This window comes from Equus asinus, chromosome 3, assembly GCF_041296235.1.
Source record: "Equus asinus isolate D_3611 breed Donkey chromosome 3, EquAss-T2T_v2, whole genome shotgun sequence".
NCBI classification, from domain to species: domain Eukaryota; kingdom Metazoa; phylum Chordata; class Mammalia; order Perissodactyla; family Equidae; genus Equus; species Equus asinus.
Window position 1 is genome coordinate 90001108 of NC_091792.1, and position 18692 is coordinate 90019799.

At 35.3% G+C, this 18692-nt stretch overlaps 1 protein-coding gene across 7 annotated transcripts in view; it reads right to left on the reverse strand.

Moving 5' to 3' along the window:
* The window catches only part of CCSER1 (coiled-coil serine rich protein 1), a 1220070-nt gene that overhangs the window by 1069087 nt on the left and 132291 nt on the right, over window positions 1-18692 (reverse strand). For all 7 annotated transcript variants that reach the window (XM_070505367.1, XM_070505366.1, XM_070505369.1 and 4 more), the window contains 2 exons: window positions 7815-9176; window positions 2271-2455 (listed from right to left, as the gene is read on the reverse strand). In XM_070505367.1, the coding sequence (XP_070361468.1) occupies window positions 2271-2455; window positions 7815-9135 (1506 nt within the window). In that variant the 5' untranslated portion in view covers window positions 9136-9176. The remainder of the gene's footprint in view (window positions 1-2270; window positions 2456-7814; window positions 9177-18692) is intronic.

The window sequence follows — 18692 nt, forward strand, 5'->3', positions numbered from 1 at the left end:
ATCAATGACAATATCACTTGGTCCATAGTATTACGAGGACTGGATGTGGTAACATATGGGAAGCGTTAAGAGTAGTCCCCTGGTTCAAACCAGTATTAAAAATACATCTTACTATTATTATTGCTATAAAAGAAAAGAATAACTGAACCATAGATGTATTCTTAAACACATATATTCGCTTGAATTATTTAGAAGAGGAACATAGAAAATGCGTGTCACTTTTCACACAGAAAGCTATAATTTCCTAAATATATAAGTATAATTTTCTAAATATATGTCACTATTTCACAGATATGTAAAATTACCAAAAGAATCCTACCATCTCTTCCTTATATTGCTATGAGTTAAAGAACATATTTTATATATTTTAAATTAACGATTAAACTGTAAATTAATTGAAGTATGAGATATTCATTATAAAATCCAAAGGAAAACAGTAAAGTCATAAAGTAATTTTTGATAGCTTTTGTGTGGAAATTCAAGCACGTTAATATTTATTTCAACAAGTTGTACCTGTAAATCTAGTGAACATGCACGATATTTCAACCAAGCTTCTGTTACAACCTTGATAGCCTCTCGCCCTCCACAAGAACGATGTAATGCTGCCATCTAGTGGAAGACCGACATCACTGCAGGGACGCTTCAAAATTTATACAAAGCCTCAAATAAAAGAACAGTCACATTTCGCATTTTGACATTTTAAATTTTAAATCTTGAAAGCGGATCTGAGACAAAGAGTAATTTTGCGATGTTACAAGGAGAATTATTTAAACGTAGCATGAAAAAACAAGATATAAAGGATATGTACAGGTCCAACTTTGGGCAAGTGTAATAAATAGTGCACAATTATTAATATAAATACCTCTCTATGAAGGAATAATGGAAATTTTGTGAAGAGAAATGTTTCACAATAATTCACTAGTCATAAATTTTAATGTTGCATCAATTGGAAATCTTTTTTAACATCTTCTTGTACTTAGACAAAAAATACCAATTGCCACAATAATAAAGGAACATTTTCAAAGCACAAAAGAACAAAAAGAAAGATGAAATATGATATCTTTCTATATACACAAATATAAATACACATACACATAATCACTTTTTAGGATAAAATGAAAAGGAAAGCCATCGCCATTTGTTGTTTTGTAGTTACTGATTTGCCCAAGATTAAAATCTGGTCAAGCTTGACCTAATGGCCAGAACGTCTAACTTCAAATACAGTGGTTTTGCTGTCACTCAATAGTGCTCAGTAACTTAAGGCTTCTTCACAATACAACTGTCAGAACTAAAATAAGCTAACATTTTCACTTGTAACATAATTATCTAAAATACATAGAAATATCATAAGTGACAGTTTTGAACATTTTTCACATATATCCATGAATAGATAAATAGGTAGGTAGGTAGATCATTTTAAAGAAATACTGTTAAATACTAGAAATTAAAGACACTGCTGAAAAAAAGACACATTTGCAGAAAGTGAGTAAAATGAACTCCAAAAGGCAAGCCCACCCCAATATTTGTGAGACCTGAGGCCTCTGGGACCCCTTGGGTTGCAGTCCCTTCATCATCCCTTCATCATCTCTTCCCATCCCTCACACTATAAGGGAGCATCACACACATGCCTCTAAGACACTCCAGCCCACAAGTGCAAGTTCAGACCCTAACCCCTATACACCCCACCTCTACCCTCATCCTAAAAGCAGGCTCCCATGGTTTAGACCAGGAATCAGGAATCTCAATTACCTGGAACGCGTTAAAGCTTTGGATGGGCATTTTGCCTTGACCCCAAAGGCTTCTCACCCTGTGTGGAGGGGCATTTGTGGAAGGACAAGCAGAGTAGGGTCCACTAAAGGGTCTCAGGTTGTACCGGTGTAAGTATGGTTTAGAACAGGACATATTTTTGAGTGGCTAGACGGTGGAGAGATGGTGTGCAATGATGATGTCAGAGGGTATCCTCAAGCATTTTTCTTAGCTTGTGTATTGTTCTAGGGTCTTGTTCTAGAATGGAGAATATCAAACTTTCCATGGAAGAAAGAAAGACAAGAATTAAGGGTAGTTATCATGGGATGCTCCTATCTGTTGTGACCCATGAGAGTCAAGTGAAAACTTAGCCTCTCTGATTTGTGATGTTGACTATGGAGACCAATTTTCCCTTCAAATATGAGGTGTCTATTCTTCAGTCTGTTTTCATTTTGCAAGAGGCATGAACATGCCAGATACATAAGGAATGATGTTATTATATGTAGGCATATGTATATCCTTACCATGCTGTTCATTTTTGAAGATGACGAACTTGCTCTTTGCTTTCTTAGACTATTACCTTCTTCAACATTTCCATCTTTTGGTTTCAAAACCATTCTGCTACTCCCTGCAGTTCCTTCTGATGAGGATCGCAGTCGCCTCTCTATAAATCTTCCTTCACGATATGGACTGAGGCTACTGGCGAGAACTATTAAAAAAATAAATAAATAAAAATTAATATAAAAGCTTAAATGTAGTTTTTATAAATGTTCCATTTAAAGCAAAGAGGAAACTCTTAGTTTCATTCAAAAATTCTCTATCACTGAAAACTTTTTGAATTAATATTGGAAGTTTAGTTTGCTTAACCGTGTAATCACTTTGAAGTCCAAAACCTTGGAGTCATCTTTGGCTTCTTCATACCTCTTATAAATCTGATAAGCACATCCTATCCTTAGTTCCTTCAAATCACATATAGAATCTGATCACTTCTCACTACCTCCCCCACTAATATTCTGGCACAAACTCCATGAATGCTTGCCTCGTTTACTGCAATACTTTCTTGATAGTCTCCTGCTTCTGCCTACTCCCACCTGCTTCTCCACCACCAACACACAATCTATTTTCCACATCGTAACCAGAATGATATACTTAAAACATAAGTGAGATAGATCACAGTCACGCCTCTAGTCATAAAGCTGATGCTTTTCCAATGGCCCACCAGGTCCCTCATGATAGGACCCTACTCTCCACACCCACATTGGGGGCCTCCCTATCACTCACCTGTTCACCTCTCTAACCTCATCTTCTACTTCCCCCTCCTTCACCCTGCTTATGGCACACTGGACCTCTTGCTGTTCCTGGCACAGTGCAGGCATGCTCCAGACCCAGGATCTTTACCCTATAGCCTTTGCACTAACATACTTCTCTCAAATATCTGTATGGCTTGCTCTCTAACCACCTGCAAATCTTTGCTAATACGTTACCTTGAGTAATATCCTGTTCACTATACTCAAAAATGCAAACTAAAAACAAGAAACTATCAAGAAGGAAATTAAGAAAACAACCCCATTTACAATTGCACCAAAAAGAATAAAATACTTAGGAATAAATTTAACCAAGGAGGTGAAAGATCTCTACACTGAAAACTCTAAAAGACATTGATCAAAAAAATTGAAGAAAACACAAATAAATGGAAAGATATTCTATGTTAACGAATTGGAGGAATTAATACCATTAAAATGTCTATATCGCCCAAAGTGATCTACAGATTCAATCCAATCCCGTCAAAATTACGACGACATCTTTCACAGAAATAGAAAAAATAATCCTAAAATTTGTATGGAACCACAAAAGAACCCAAATAGCCAAAGCAGTCTTGAGAAAGAAGAACAAAGCTGGAAGCATCACACTTCCTGATTTCAAGCTATATTACAAAGGTATAGTAATGAAAACAGTATGGTTTTGGCATGAAAACAGAAAAATAGATCAATGGAACAGATCAGAAAGACCAGAAATGAAACAATGCATATATGGGCACTTAATTTTTGACAACCCAAGAATGTACAATGGGGAAAGGATAGTTTCATCAATAAAAGTGTTGGGAAAACTGGATAAGCCACATGCAAAAGAATGAAACTGGATCCCATACATAAAAATCAACTCGAAATGGATTAAAGACACGAATGTTTAAGACCTGAAACTATAGAACTTCTAGAAGAAAACATAGGGGGTAATCTCGTTGACATTGGTCTTGGCAATGATTTTTTGAATTTGATACCAAAAGCAGAGGAAACAAAAGCAAAAATAAACAAGTGGGACTACTTCAAATTAAAAAGCTTCTATACAGCAAAGTAAACAATCACAAAATTAAAACACAACCTATGGAATGGGAGAAAGTATTTTCAAATCACATGTCTCACAAGGAGTTGGTATTTAAAATATACAAGGAATTCATACAACTCAATAGCAAAATAAAACAAAAATAACCCAATTTAAAAATGGGCAAGGGACCTAAATATTTTTCCAAATAAGACATACAAATGTCCAACAGGTACATGAAAAGATTCTCAACATCACTAATCATCAGGAAAATGCAAACCAAAACCACAATGAGATACCACTTTACACCTCTTAAAACAGCTATCAGTAGAAAATCAAAAGATAACAAGTGTTGGAGAGGATGTGGAGAGAAGGAAACCCTTGTGCACTGATGGTGGGAATGTAAACTGGTGCAGTCACTATGGAAAACAGTATGAAGGTTCTTCAATAAATTAAAAATAGAACCATATGATCTAGCCATCTCATTTCTAGGAATACATCAAAAAGAAATGAAATCATTATCTCAAAGAGATATCTGCACTGCCATGTTCACAGCAGCATTATGCACAGCAGGTATGGAAATAACCTAGGTGTGCATTGATGCATGAATGGATAAAGAAAATGTGGTATATATACACAGTGGAATATTATTCAGCCTTAAAAAAGGAGAAAATTCTGTCATTTGTGACAACACATACAGATGAACCTGGAGGGTATCATGCTAAGTGAAATAAGCGAGAGAGAGAAAGACAAATATGCATGGTATCACTTATACATGGAAACTAAAAAACAAAAAAGTCAAACTCATAAAATCAAAGAATAGAAGAGTGGTTGACAGGGGCTGGGGCTTGAGGGAAATAGGGAGAGGTTGATAAAAGGGTAGGAACTTTCAGTTATAAGATAAGTAAAGTCTGAGGATCTAATGTATTACAAGGTGACACAGCTGATAACACTATGTTGTATACTCGAAATTTGCGAAGAGAGCAGAAATTAAATGTTCTCAAAAAAAAGGGTAAATGTGAGGTGGTGAATGTGTTAATTAGCTCGATTTGGGGGAAACCTTTCACAATGTGTGCATATAGCAAATCACCACGTGTACACCTTAAATATCTTACAATTTTATTTGTCAATTATACCTCAATAAAGTTGAAAAAAACACAAACTACAATCACACCCTACTTCCTAATCCTTTATTCTTCTTTAAACTTATCCTCAGTAGTTATCACCATCTGACATTGATTTACTTATATGTTGATTGGGTATCCAGAGTAGAAAGTAATCTTCACGAAGGTAGAAATTTATGGCTGTTTTGTTCATTGCTGTACCCTTAGTGCCTGAAACAGTGCCAAAACAAATATTTGTTGAATGAATGAATGAACTGTTCTATTTAGGCTGATCTATCGGTTTAAAGACTTTTGGCTATTACGTTTTAGGCCAACATATAGCAGTTCTTTTTAAGTAAGTTTTTAAGCCAATGAATAGAAATTAAATTGCCAGAGAGCTAAACATTCCATTATTAATTTTGATAGAAATGCACACTTAATAGATTCAGATGTGTATTAAATACTAGCTTAAACATGTTTCATAATAAATATAGAATAAATTTAATATTATGCAATTTAGCAACTCTTTCTTGCACAAAATAAATTTCCTAACTGGCTTTAAAACTTTAAACTTACAAATTATAAAATCCTTATGAATATCAGATGAATGTCACAAAACGAAGGATAGTATGCTATCATCTTTACCTTGTTGACACGACCAGTTTATTTGCCTATTTCTATTTTATGAGTTGTAGATTACATGAACAAGCAGCTCATGTCCAAGAATAGGCATCACATTGTCAAATTCAGTGAAATTAGTTTAATGTGTTAAATGGCTTGCAATTATGATCTCAGTCAACAGATTAACAGTCAGCAAGATAATTGTTGGTCATTCCCTGGTTTCCATAGAGATAAATATATACAGTATTCAATTTGACATTGAGGCAAGTCATCATTTCTAAATAAGAATTAGATATAATTAGTATAATTATATTTCTTTCCATTTTTTATATTATTTCTTTTAAAAACTGCCTGCATTCCAATCTGAGTTCCACCATTTGCTAACAATGTGATTTCTTAAAGTTTTTTAACTTAATCCTAAACCATAGTTATCAATAACTGCCACATAAAATTTTGGTCAGGATTAAATAAAACAAAGGATTCAAAGTAGCACATTTTTTTGGCACACATTAAGCATACCAAAAGGATGACCATCATCATTCTTATCATTATACTAGAGTCAAAGAATTAAGCAGGTATAGCTAAAGCCAAAAGTACAAACAAGGCTCACAAGATCAAAATGAAAAAAGTAGGCAGATGGGCAAAAGTGATATTGTATCAAATGTGAAAAATATTAAGATAATTAGAAAATTAATTCATGCATTTAAAACTTTAAAATTTCTATATTCATGGAGGGACTAGTTACATAAATCATATAATCTTATGATTCGTGACATTATAACATATAATTTGACTTATTATCAATTTTATTTAATATTTTAGTATTATTCTTAACGTTTTGGAAACAGCCAGGGTCTTGGTGTATAGCACAACCTAGTCATTACGAGTCTGAGCTTTGGATTGAGATGGTTACTCAGTGTAATTGAGTAATGTAATGCTCTGTTACTTACCAGCCATATAATTAGGTCTCAGTTTTTTCTCCCTTGTAAAATGGGGAAATTACTAGTGTCTACCTCATAGAATTTGTATCCCAAACAATTCCTTACTAACTTTGTGACTTCTGACACATTACTTAACCTATCTGTGCTCCAACTGTCTTGCCTGTAAAGTGGGTTACAATAATAGCAATGATTTCAGTCACTTCAGGATTCCATAAATCAATGCACCCAAAGGGCACAGAACAGTAAATGGGACATAATCATTCAGGGTTGGAAGAAAAATTAGTAACAGTAGCAATAGCAACAGCAGCAGCAGTGGTAGTAATCATAGTAGAGGAAAAAGAATTAAAAATAATGTCAAATACAGCCCGAGGTGGTATTTATTCAACAATTCTCCTGAGCTGAATTTTATATTAAATAACAAAGTTTTCTGTTAAATAACAGATCGGAGTAATTCAACCTCTCCTCTCCCTTTCTTTAAACCAAAGAGAAGGTACCCAAGGTCACACAGGTAGTTAGTGACAGAGGCAAGGTTAGAACCAGGGTCTCCAGGCTTCAAAGACAGTATTTTTAAAGCTTGCAATTCTATCATATCCAGAGACAGAGATTATTGGTACCAAAACACGCATCCTATTCAATAATGCAAGCTTTGTTAAAATAGGAAATACAATTTAAATTATACAAATTTCTTTTATAATGACTTTAGCTAGAATATATCCATTTCATTAACTAAGAAATATCAATACTCTATCATAAATTCTAAAAAAGATAGTCCTTATTTTAGATAAAGCCACACTGCAAATAAAATTAGTTTCCTTCTATTTTCTTCTGAGGGTCAGAATCTGGATGACACAACTAAGAAAAATGAGGACTATTGCTGAATTACATTTTCAGCATAATACAATTGAAGTAAGTTTAAAATTAAATAGAGAAATGATTTAAAACAAATTATAAATAGCTAAGAATAATAGAAAGTGAAAAATAAAGAAAATGTAGTTTCCATTCATGAAATGGACTATGAAAATTGAATAAATTACAACGAAAATCATAATTCATATCATTTATTATACAAAGAAAATCATCATACCTTTGGCAGGATTTGCATCATAGCCATATGATGTTTTGCTAAAAACATGATGATCACCAGAAGAGGGTATTATCCTTGAATCTGAAATAGGATGGATCGCTTTAACACGTTCAGCTAATGCTTTGTGTTGCTCATAAAATCCAAGTTTCTTTGGGGAGCTTGTCGCCAGCATTGTTTCACCATTTTGTAACACCATATGTTCTCTTTGCATATTTGCTGACAGATGAGTCTCGGATTCACTCCCATTCATAACAGGTAGTTCAGTGATTTGCAATAACACTTCCTTCTGATTAGCAGCAGAGGTTTCTGGTAAGGAATTAGATTCAGTGCTACATCGACCTTCTAACCTGTATTTCCCAGGAGACAAAATTGCACAGGGAAGAGTTCCCATAAAATCTATTGTTGTTTTTGTAACAGCAGCAGGATTGGGAGAAATCTGAGAGGTAGAATCATTGTGGCCAAAGTTGTCACAGTGGGATGCCATGCTTCCACTTTTAGGAAATGCATCTACTTCAGACACAGAATCTTCAGTCAAGGCTAAGAACTCTGAAGGTGTCTGAGCTGTGGTAAGATCAGCAGAAAGCAACGGAGATTGTAAAGAGCTTCCTGCCCGTTCTGTTACATCCACAGAACAAGATGGAGAAGCTCTTACTAACACAGGTTCCCTCTCTTGGTACTGTGTAATTTCCAATGAGAATCCAGATTGCTGTACCAATGAAATGGATTGGCTCTGTGGAACGGGCTTAGAAAATTTATAGTGAGATGAAAAAGATTTAGTAAGCAGCTTCTTTGTTGACTGCTTAACGGAACGGCGAGTTTGTTCTTCTGTGAATCCAGAATCATCCCCCTCACTTTTGCCAGAACTTAGGCAATTTATAAAGACATTCTTATTAGTTGAGTGCTCTTTTTCCCTTTCAAAATCCTCTGTCAAAGATCTTGTTATCTTCTTATTTCGTGAGCTACTAAAACCAACAGAATGTCTTCCCCTGGTTTTAATATGTTCTTCCAAACCCAGTTTTTGCATACTGCTATGACCAGACTGAGCACCATTTGAAATACTAACATTCTGGTTTGTAGGTTCTTGCTTAGGTTCACTTCCCTTCTTATGATGGAAGCTAATGGAAGGAGTACGGAAGATGCTCCTGCGTTTACCTGTACTACCTGAGCTTGAGTTAGTGCTGGAAGGAGAGGAACTGTGGACACCAACTGTATTACTGGAGGAGGGTGAAGAAGGAAGAGAATCATGTCTTCTGCTGATACTTCTTCTGAATATTGGCAACCGGGAGACCAGGGTAGATCGTCTTGATCCAGAGTCCCCCATTGGGACTCCAAGGCTTGCACTGTGATAGCCAACTTAGCAACCTAAGAAAAGTTGAAACAAATATAACAAGTCAATAGAATTCAATTAGAAACAAGACATTTGAAAAAATATTGGTTTTCAAGACATGGAATAGAATTTAGTCTATATTAAAACAATAAATAAAATTCTGATACTCAAGGATTTCTCTGAATTTATAAGTAGCAAAATTATCCAATAATTTGCATAGAAATTTTGTAACGATGCAAAAATTTCAAGATTACCAAGAATATTTAAAGTCTATTCAAAAGACTGTTGGATTGGGAGACACAAGATCACTATTTAGGACCCAGCCTTACTACTCACAATGGTTCTATAATTTGGTAAATTGTTTAATCTTAACTTTTATGTCTATTTATTTAGTGATTGTAGGCATGTGACAGCATGATCATTGTCCTCTGGGTAAAACGCCCCACCACTGCCTCTGTTGGCCAGCCCAGATGTACCATGGAACTCAAGTTAATGACCTGCGTTTCACAGAGTCACAGACTAGACTAAGATATGACCTGACACTAAAATTTCCATTCAAAGAAAAACCAATTGGGACAGATTCTTCCTCTTGGAATTTGATTCAGGAAGTTTAGAGATAATCATGCCACTGGCAGAGGAAACCAAACCACACCACAAAGGATTTAGAGTAGAGTTATAAACAAGATGAAGTTATAAGGAAACCACAGCTATGAGTTGAATGAAAGCTAATTCAACTGGTAATGTGGAGACAAGTGAGAATACATAGTGAGAGAAGCAGAAGCATAGAAAATTTATGAACCATGTTAATGTCAGGATACTGATGATGAAGGAAAAAAAAGAAGGAAGAGGAGAAAAGGCTATGATGTACCATGCACTTTTACACAGATCATCTCTTTTAACGCTTATAACTGTAGAAGTAAATAATATTACTATGGACGTTTTACAGTAGAAAGGTAACTTGTCCATGTCACTCAGCTAACAAGTGGTAAGGCAGGAATAAGAAGAAACTAAGCCTTATCTAACCACAAGGTCATCTCAGAATCATCATGGCATATTCTGCTTTCACTAGAGTAAAGAGCCAAGTGCTTGTGCCACTGAAGGCCTAGATATGCTTCCACATCAGGGATTCCTGGTTAATCCTGCTATTTTGGTAAGTGCTCTTTTTCACTGGTTTTCATAATGTGCCATGATTTGGTTCCAATTTTGTTTTGTTTTGATTTGCTTCTAAATTTCACTTAATTCCTTAACCATACTATTCACACTCTCTTTGTCAACTTGAATGAGACTATTTCATATTTTTGGTTTTTTGCAACCAAAACTATCTAATTAAACAATAACAAATAACTACATAAAATGACAAGGCCTCCATTTTATCATCTTTAGAGATATATTATGAGATTGATCATACAAAACACCTTCATGTCCCTGAAGAAGTATGTGACAAAGATGTAAAATATTTTCTTTTTCAAATATGCATTCATAAATATTTGATATTTTGTTCCAAATGATATAAAATCTAACAGATTTACATTGTATGATCTTTACTGGCCGATTTTTAGTTGTACTCACAGAATTGGAATTCGAATCAAACTATGTGTGAACCATTTCCAAAATATTTAAGTACTCTTATAAGGTTTTGGCAGAAGAAAGCTTAAAATATAAACAAAGACATTTTAGCTCTTGAAATCTTTCACAAATTAGAACTATCTCATTTTCCTCCCAGCTTAGATTTTCTAAAGTGGATACAAAAGATAATACATTTTTTTCATGATTTCACTCTTAATAATGCTTTAATTAACATCATTCTCTGTTGTGGTATTTCATTTACATGCAAGATTTCTTTCCATTCAATGCCTGGTGAAGAATTTTACTCTAATTAGAACATTATCAACCATAATGATTTGCAGCTGGTGGTGAACCTATGGCCTTCAATGCATTAATGTCAAGATATTTACCATTATTACTGAAATATCTTCAGAATTTACGTATATTGAAATATTTCTTGACCTTTTTTTAGTATTTCTTGCATTTGTACCAGCATTTAAAAATGAAAGCGTGACTCAGTTCCATATCTCTTTAGCAAGTATTCTAAGGATTTAACTAACGAAAAAGTTTCAGAAAAAAATGTCACAACAATTTCTTCTCTTCCTAAATACTTAATGAAAACAACCAGACTTCCATTGGGTAAAATAATATATTCAGGCTACTAATATATTTGTACTAATTTATTTAAGTAAAAACATCATAGATACTAAGAGATATTTACACATTGAATGGGACGACATGGAGCAGATATAAAATCTATTAGAGATAAACATGTTTTAGATTTCACTTTGTCTACTGATAGTCTTTTAAGTGAAGTTCTTTATTTCCTACTGAGAGCTTTCCAGCTAAACAAGAGAAAAATAAAGTATCTATAGGTTGGAATTATCCATATTCTTTAGAAAGACTCTTCAAGGTCTGGATGCTTTCTACATCTCCAGATTCAATACTCCCCTCCTCACATTTCACTTGCTAATTGCACTGATTACTACTTGCCATATTGTGTTCATTTCTACCTTCTGGGCATCTGCAGACATGGGTCCACCTACTTGAGATGCCCTTCCTATAACTTTGATGTGGCAATATTCCTACTTCTATACTATCAACTCTTCCTGGATGCCATCTCTGATGCCATTCTCACTCTCTGTGAATGTAATACTCTTCCTTTATGTATCCTCAAGTATTACCATAAGAAACATCTGTTTGTTTATCTGACTTCACTATTTTAGCTTAGGTTTCTTAATGGCAAAGACCATGTCTACTTTCCTTTGAGACATCAGTGCCTAATAATACACAATTAGTATATATAGAGTAAATGCATTTCAGAAAATGAAGTTTTAACTTGAACACATCAGCATTTCAAACATAAAGAAACATATTTTCTGTCTCACTACCATAAACAAATGCTATAATTTTGAGTTTATGTTGAATTACAACTTTTAGAGATTCATAAGTTAAGAAAGTCTTTCAAACTATAAAATCATTCAATAATCTAAAAATAGCTAACATTTGAAAACAGTAATGCTGAACAAGTTGAATTAAACAATATATCATCACATCAACTTCAAAAATTCATGAAAGACAAATATAATATTACACCACATTAATTTTATTTATTATAATTTTAACAATTACCTTTAATTCCTTAGCAAACTATATATCTTTTCATATATTTTTATAAATTTCCAAATCAGAGAAAATAAACATATTTCCTCATTCATCACCTAATGTTTCTTGGTTCAGAAGTGATAGCCACTTTAATCTTAACAGGTCCTAAAAATATACAGATTGAACTAGATCTGTCCATTGTCCAACGGCCTTTACTACCATAAATATTATTTTCTTTGGAAAAATAAATTCATTATCTAAGATGATTGTCTTCTAATTATATCTTTAAAGCTGTATAAGTAAACAAAAAATCAGACTGACTTGTAAACAATACCGCTACACAGATGATACTGACCCTATTAGAAGTGGTATGAAACTCCGTTTGATCACAACTGAAGAAACAGTATCCTTTGTTCTTTAGCACCAGGATTTAACAGAACGCTCCCAGGAAGTACTTTATGCAGTGATCTCTACAACCTCAGCAAACACTATCATTATCCTTAACAGACTGCAACATCATATAGTGGATCCATTCTGAATAAAACTAGAGGCGAATTTCTTATCTGACATGGTGAAGAAGATATGAATTCTAGTTTAAAGGGGTTGTATGGATCAATATGTTACCTATTTAAAATTAGAGTAAAAGTAAAATACATTAAAGAAGTAATACACTTTCCTCCATGATTCCAAAGGCATTATCTGAAGGCATAAAACACCCACCCTTGTGGGGTTTCAGAGCTGTGGTCTTAGAAACTGATTACCATAGACACAAACAGGTATGTCTGTCTGTGCAGGTAAAAGAAACTAAATGAAAACTCCTTCACCTTTTCCTTTTCCAACATTTTTCAAATATCTTCCTAGAATTTGGACAGCCCTCATATTTTTTCACTATGAGCCAAAGATGGTGAAGAGTCACCTGATGTCCCCACATCTGAGGTAGTCCTAGGTATCCTTTTTCTCTCTCCCAAAACTGGTGGTGTTTTATGGCAAAAATAAAACTAAATAAACAAAAAATACCTCTTACACACACATGCCATTAGCACAGAAAATTTTTGGTTTCAAATCCAACCTCTGCCCCTTTCTAGCAGCATGAACAAGAACAGACATAATAATTATTCATAGTGATTTTTTTTTAAGGATGAGAAGGTACAACACCAAAAAGAAACAACATTCTGCCTGATAACAGAGTAGATTTTCAGTTTCTTCCTTTTCTGATGAAACGCATTCAAGTAAGTGGTGGAACACATACAGGGATTATGAAAATGAGCTATTTATCAAAATACGCCCCAATCTAAATCACCTAAAAACATTAGGGGGGAGGTAGATAAATTGAAGTCAGTATTCTAACACCTTATGATGAACTTCCTCAAAGTATGTTTTTATTGGAATTTAGAAACAATGTTCAAACTTTGAAATGTTTGTAGAGAATGTTGCATAAATTAAATTCAGTCCTAGCTCTATTCTTTCTCAGAAAAGATTTCAGAAAATAATCCAGTAGAGCCTAAATGACCACACTGAAAAGAAAATTTATTGATACATGGTTAAAATGGAAGAAAGAGGGGTCAGTCGTTGGCATAGTGGTTAAATCCACATGCTCCACTTCAGCAGTCCAGGGTTCACCAGTTCGGATCCCAGGCATGGACCTAGCACCACTCATCAAGCCACACTGTGGCAGCATCCCACATAAAAATAGAGGAGGATTGGCACAGATGTTAGCTCAGCAACAACCTTCCTCAAGCAAAAAGAGGAAGATTGGCAACAGATGTTAGCTCAGGGCCAATCTTCCTCCTCTCTACCCCAGCCCCTCAAAATAAAAAGAAGAAGAAAGGCTCACAGAAACCAAACATTTTCTAGGTAACAATTTTAAACATTAAGAAAATGAAGGCAGAGTGATGTCAGCAACGTGACAGAGTGAGCTGTTCCATTTGTCTCTCCCCTTTGTGCATTGTTACTAAATGCACATACACTGACCAATGGAGGAAGCCCATACAACACAATAGGACATCCGAGAGATACACATAGCTATATATCTAAGGGTGGGTAGACTGGCCCTCTGGGAAGTGGTAGAGATAGGTGAGCACTCCCAGCTCTCCCCCAGTAGTCCTGAGCATGTGCATGAACACTTTCCAACCTGGTGCAAGCACCGTGAAAGTGAGAACATGCACCAGCAAGACTTTAGGAGGTGGTAGTGGCAGCCCTTAGCCCGTTTGTAATAGCTTTCCCAGCAGGGGCGGGAGTCTACCATGCCCCTGTAGCCCCAAGGAGTGGCCCTAGCTCAGTCATGGTGAGGAAGCCCTTCTCACCAAGAACAATGGCCCAGCAGTACCACAAGAAGAGACTGCAGCAGATCTACACACCAGGGCAAGTGCACTCCAGGCCTGTGCAAGTGCTCATAGTACTGCTGAGCCCTGAAAGAAGGAACATGCCCCAGGGACACTGTAGGAAGAGGTGATGGCAGCCCTTAGCCTACTCATGATCACTTTCCTAATGAGGAGGGGGAGCCCACTGTGGCCCCAAGGATTGGTCCTAGCCCAGTCCGGCGAAAAAACCCTGCCCACCAAGCACAGTCCACACCAGTGCCTGAATGCTCCCCAGTCCATCACAAGCATCCATGGTACCCCCACAGCATCCAGCAGATGGGGTGGGGCCATAAACTCTGCTCCTGCTTCCTCCTAGTGGTAACAGGTGGCATCTGTGAACTAATACTACCACAAATGCCCTGCCAAAAAGTTACTTCGCCAAACACCATGGGAAACTGCAGTAATAATTCAGACCAGAAGGAGAATGACAATTCTCCAGAAACTGACCCTGAAGGCACAGAAATTTACAACCTAAATGACAGAGAATTCAAAACAGCTATCATAAAGAAACTCAACAATTTACAAGAGAACAGAGAAAGACAGTTCAATGCGCTCAGGAATAAAATGAATCTCTTCAACAAAGAGATTGATGCTATAAAAAAATCAAGCAGAAACTCTGGATATGAAAAACATAACTAATGAAATAAACTATAATCTAGACTCCTTAAGAAATAGAGCTGATGTTATGGAGGAAAGAATTAGTGATTTAGAGGATAAAATAAAGAAATTCTACAGGTGGAGGAGGAGACAGAACTAAGATTTGAAAAAATGAAGAAATTCTTCGAGAAATATGAGACTCAATTAGGAAAAGCAACATAAGGATTATAGATACTCCAGAGGCAGAAGAGAAGGAGAAAGGAGCTGAGAGCTTGTTCAAAGAAATAATAGGTGAGAACTTTCCAAACCTGGGGAAGGATCCGGATTTACAAATACATGAAGCTAACAGAATGCCTAATTGCATCAATGCTAAAAGACATTCCCAAAGGCATATAATAGTAAAACTGGCAAAAGCCAATGATAAAGAAAAAATATTAAGGGCAGCAGGGCAGAATAAAATAACCTACTAAGGAAATCCTATCAGGCTTTCCATGGATTTCACAGCAGAAACACTACAGGCTAGGAGAGAATGGAATGATATATTCAAAATACTGAAAGACAAAAACTTTCAGGCAAGAATACTCTATCACACGAAACTTTCCTTCAGATATGATGGAGACGTAAAAGCTTTCCCAGACAAAACAAAAGCTGAGGGAGTTCATTGCCACTAGGACTCCCCTACAAGAAATAATTAAAGATGCCCTCACACTAGAAACAAAAAGGCAAAGGTCTACAAAGCTTTGAGCAAGGAGATAAATAGACAGATAAAATCAGAAAACTGCAGCTCTCTACGAGAACAGGGATGGAAAGACTTAATTATAACTTGAGGAAAGGCAAGGAATCTGCTCCGGTTAATGCAGCAAAGGGGCTATCAGAAAATGGACTGTTTCATCTATGAGATCTTTTATACAATCCTCATGGTAACTACTAAAGAAAAAATCAGAGCAGGGCCACAATTCACAAGAAGAGAGAAAACTGAGAAAACTTCCTCAGAAAACCACCAAAATGAAAAGGCAGTCAGAAATATAAAGGAAGAGAAGCAATGGTAACATAGAACAACCATAAAGCAAGAGAAAAAATGGCAATATTAAGCCTTCATATATCAATAATCACTCTGAATGAAAATGGATTGAATTCTCCAATCAAAACACTCAGAGTAGCTGGATGGATTAAAAAACAAGAACCAGCAACATGCTGCCTCCAGGAAACACATTTCAGCTCTAAAAACAAACATAGGCTTAGAGTGAAGGGATGGAAGACAATACTCCAAGCTAAAGGCAAAGAAAAGAAAGTAGGTGTTGCCATACTTATATCAGACAAAGCAGACTTCAAGTTAAAAAAAAACAACGAGAGACACAGAGGAGCAGTATATAATGACAAAAGGGACATTCCACCAAGAGGACATAACACTTCTTAATATATATGCACCTAACACAAGGGCACCAAAGTACATAAAGTAATTATTAACAGACCTAAAGGGAGAAATTAACAGCAACACAATAATAGTAGGGAATCTCAACACCCCACTTACATTAATGGATGGACCATCCAGACAAAATTCAACAAGGAAATAGTAGATTTAAATGAAACATTTGCTCAGATGTACTTAATAGATATATAGAGAGCATTCCATCCAAAAACAGCAGAATACACATTCTTCCCAAGTGCATATGGATCATTCTCAAAGACAGACCATATGTTGGGAAACAAGGCAAGCCTCAATAAACTTAAGAATATTGAAATCATCTCAACTCTCTTTTCTGACCACAATGCTATGAAACTAGAAATCAACTACAAGAAAAAAACTAGGAAATCAGAAATCTGTGAAGACTAAACAACATGCTACTGAACAACTATTGGATCAATGAAGAAATCAAATGAGAAATTTAAAAATACCTGGAGACAAAGAAGAATGAAAATACAACATACCAACTCTTACAGGATGCCACAAAAGTAGTCATAAGAGAGAAATTCATAGCAGTACAGGCCCACCTCAACAAGCAAGAAAAATCTGTGATAAGTAATTTTAAACTGCACCTAACAGAGCTAGAAAAAGAAGAACAAACAAAGTCCAAAGTCAGCTGAAGAAGGGAAATAATAAAAATCAGAGCAGAAATAAACGAAATAGAAACTAAAAAAAAAACAGTAGAAAGGATTAATGAAACTAAGAGCTAGTTCTTTGAGAAGATAAAATTGACAAACCCTTAGCCAGACTCACCAAGAAAGCAAGAGAGAAGGCTCAAATAATAAAATTAGAAATGAAAGAGGAGAAATTACAACAGATACTAAATAAATACAAAAGATTATAAGAGAATACTATGAAAAACTATATGCCCACAAATTGGATAACCTAGACAAAATACATAAATACCTAGAGTCATACAAACTCCCAAAACTGAATCAAGAAGAAATAGAGAATGTGAACAGAGCAATCACAAGAGATTGAATCGGTAATCAAAAACCTTCCAAAAAACAAAACTCCAGGACCAGATGGCTTCTCTGGAGAATTCTATGGAACATTCAAAGAAGATTTAATATCTATCCTTCTCAAACTATTCCAAAAAACTGAAGAAGATGGAGTGCTTCCTAACTCATTCCATGAGGTCAACATTACCCTGATACCAAACCCAGACAAGGATAACACAAAGAAGGAAAATTACAGGCCAATATCACTGATGAACATAAATGCAAAAATCCTCAACAAAATATTGGCAAACCGAATACAGCAATACATTAAAAGGATTGTATACCATGATCAAGTGGAATTTATTCCAGGGACACAGGGATGGTTCAATATCCCCATCCCAATCAATGTGATACATCACATTAACAAAATGAGGAATAAGAATCACGTGATCATCTCAATAGAAGCAAAGAAAGCATTTGACAAGATCCAAATCCATCTATAATAAAAACTCAGTAAAATGGGTATAGAAGGAAAGTCCCCCTACATAATAAAGGTCATATATGACAAACCCAGAGCCAACATCATACTCAATAGTGAAAAACTGAAAGCCATCCCTCTGAGAAGAGGAACAAGACAAGAGTGCCCACTCTCACCACTCTTACTCAACATAGTACTAGAGGTTTTGGCCAGAGCAATTAAGCAAGAAAAAGAAATAAAAGGAATCCAAATTGGAAAGGAAGAAGTGAAACTCTCGCTGTTTGCACATGATTCTATGTATAGAAAACCCTAAGGAAGCCATCAGAAAACAATTAGAAATAATCAATAACTACAGTCAAGTTGCAGGATACAAAATCAATTTTAAAAAATCATTGCATTTCTATACACTAACAATGAACTAGCAGAAAGAGAAATCAAGAATACAATCCCATTTACAATCGCAACCAAAAGAATAAAATATCTAGGAATAAATTTAACCAAAGAGGTGAAAGACCTGTACATTGAAAAGTATAAGACGTTATTGAAAGAAATTAGAGAAG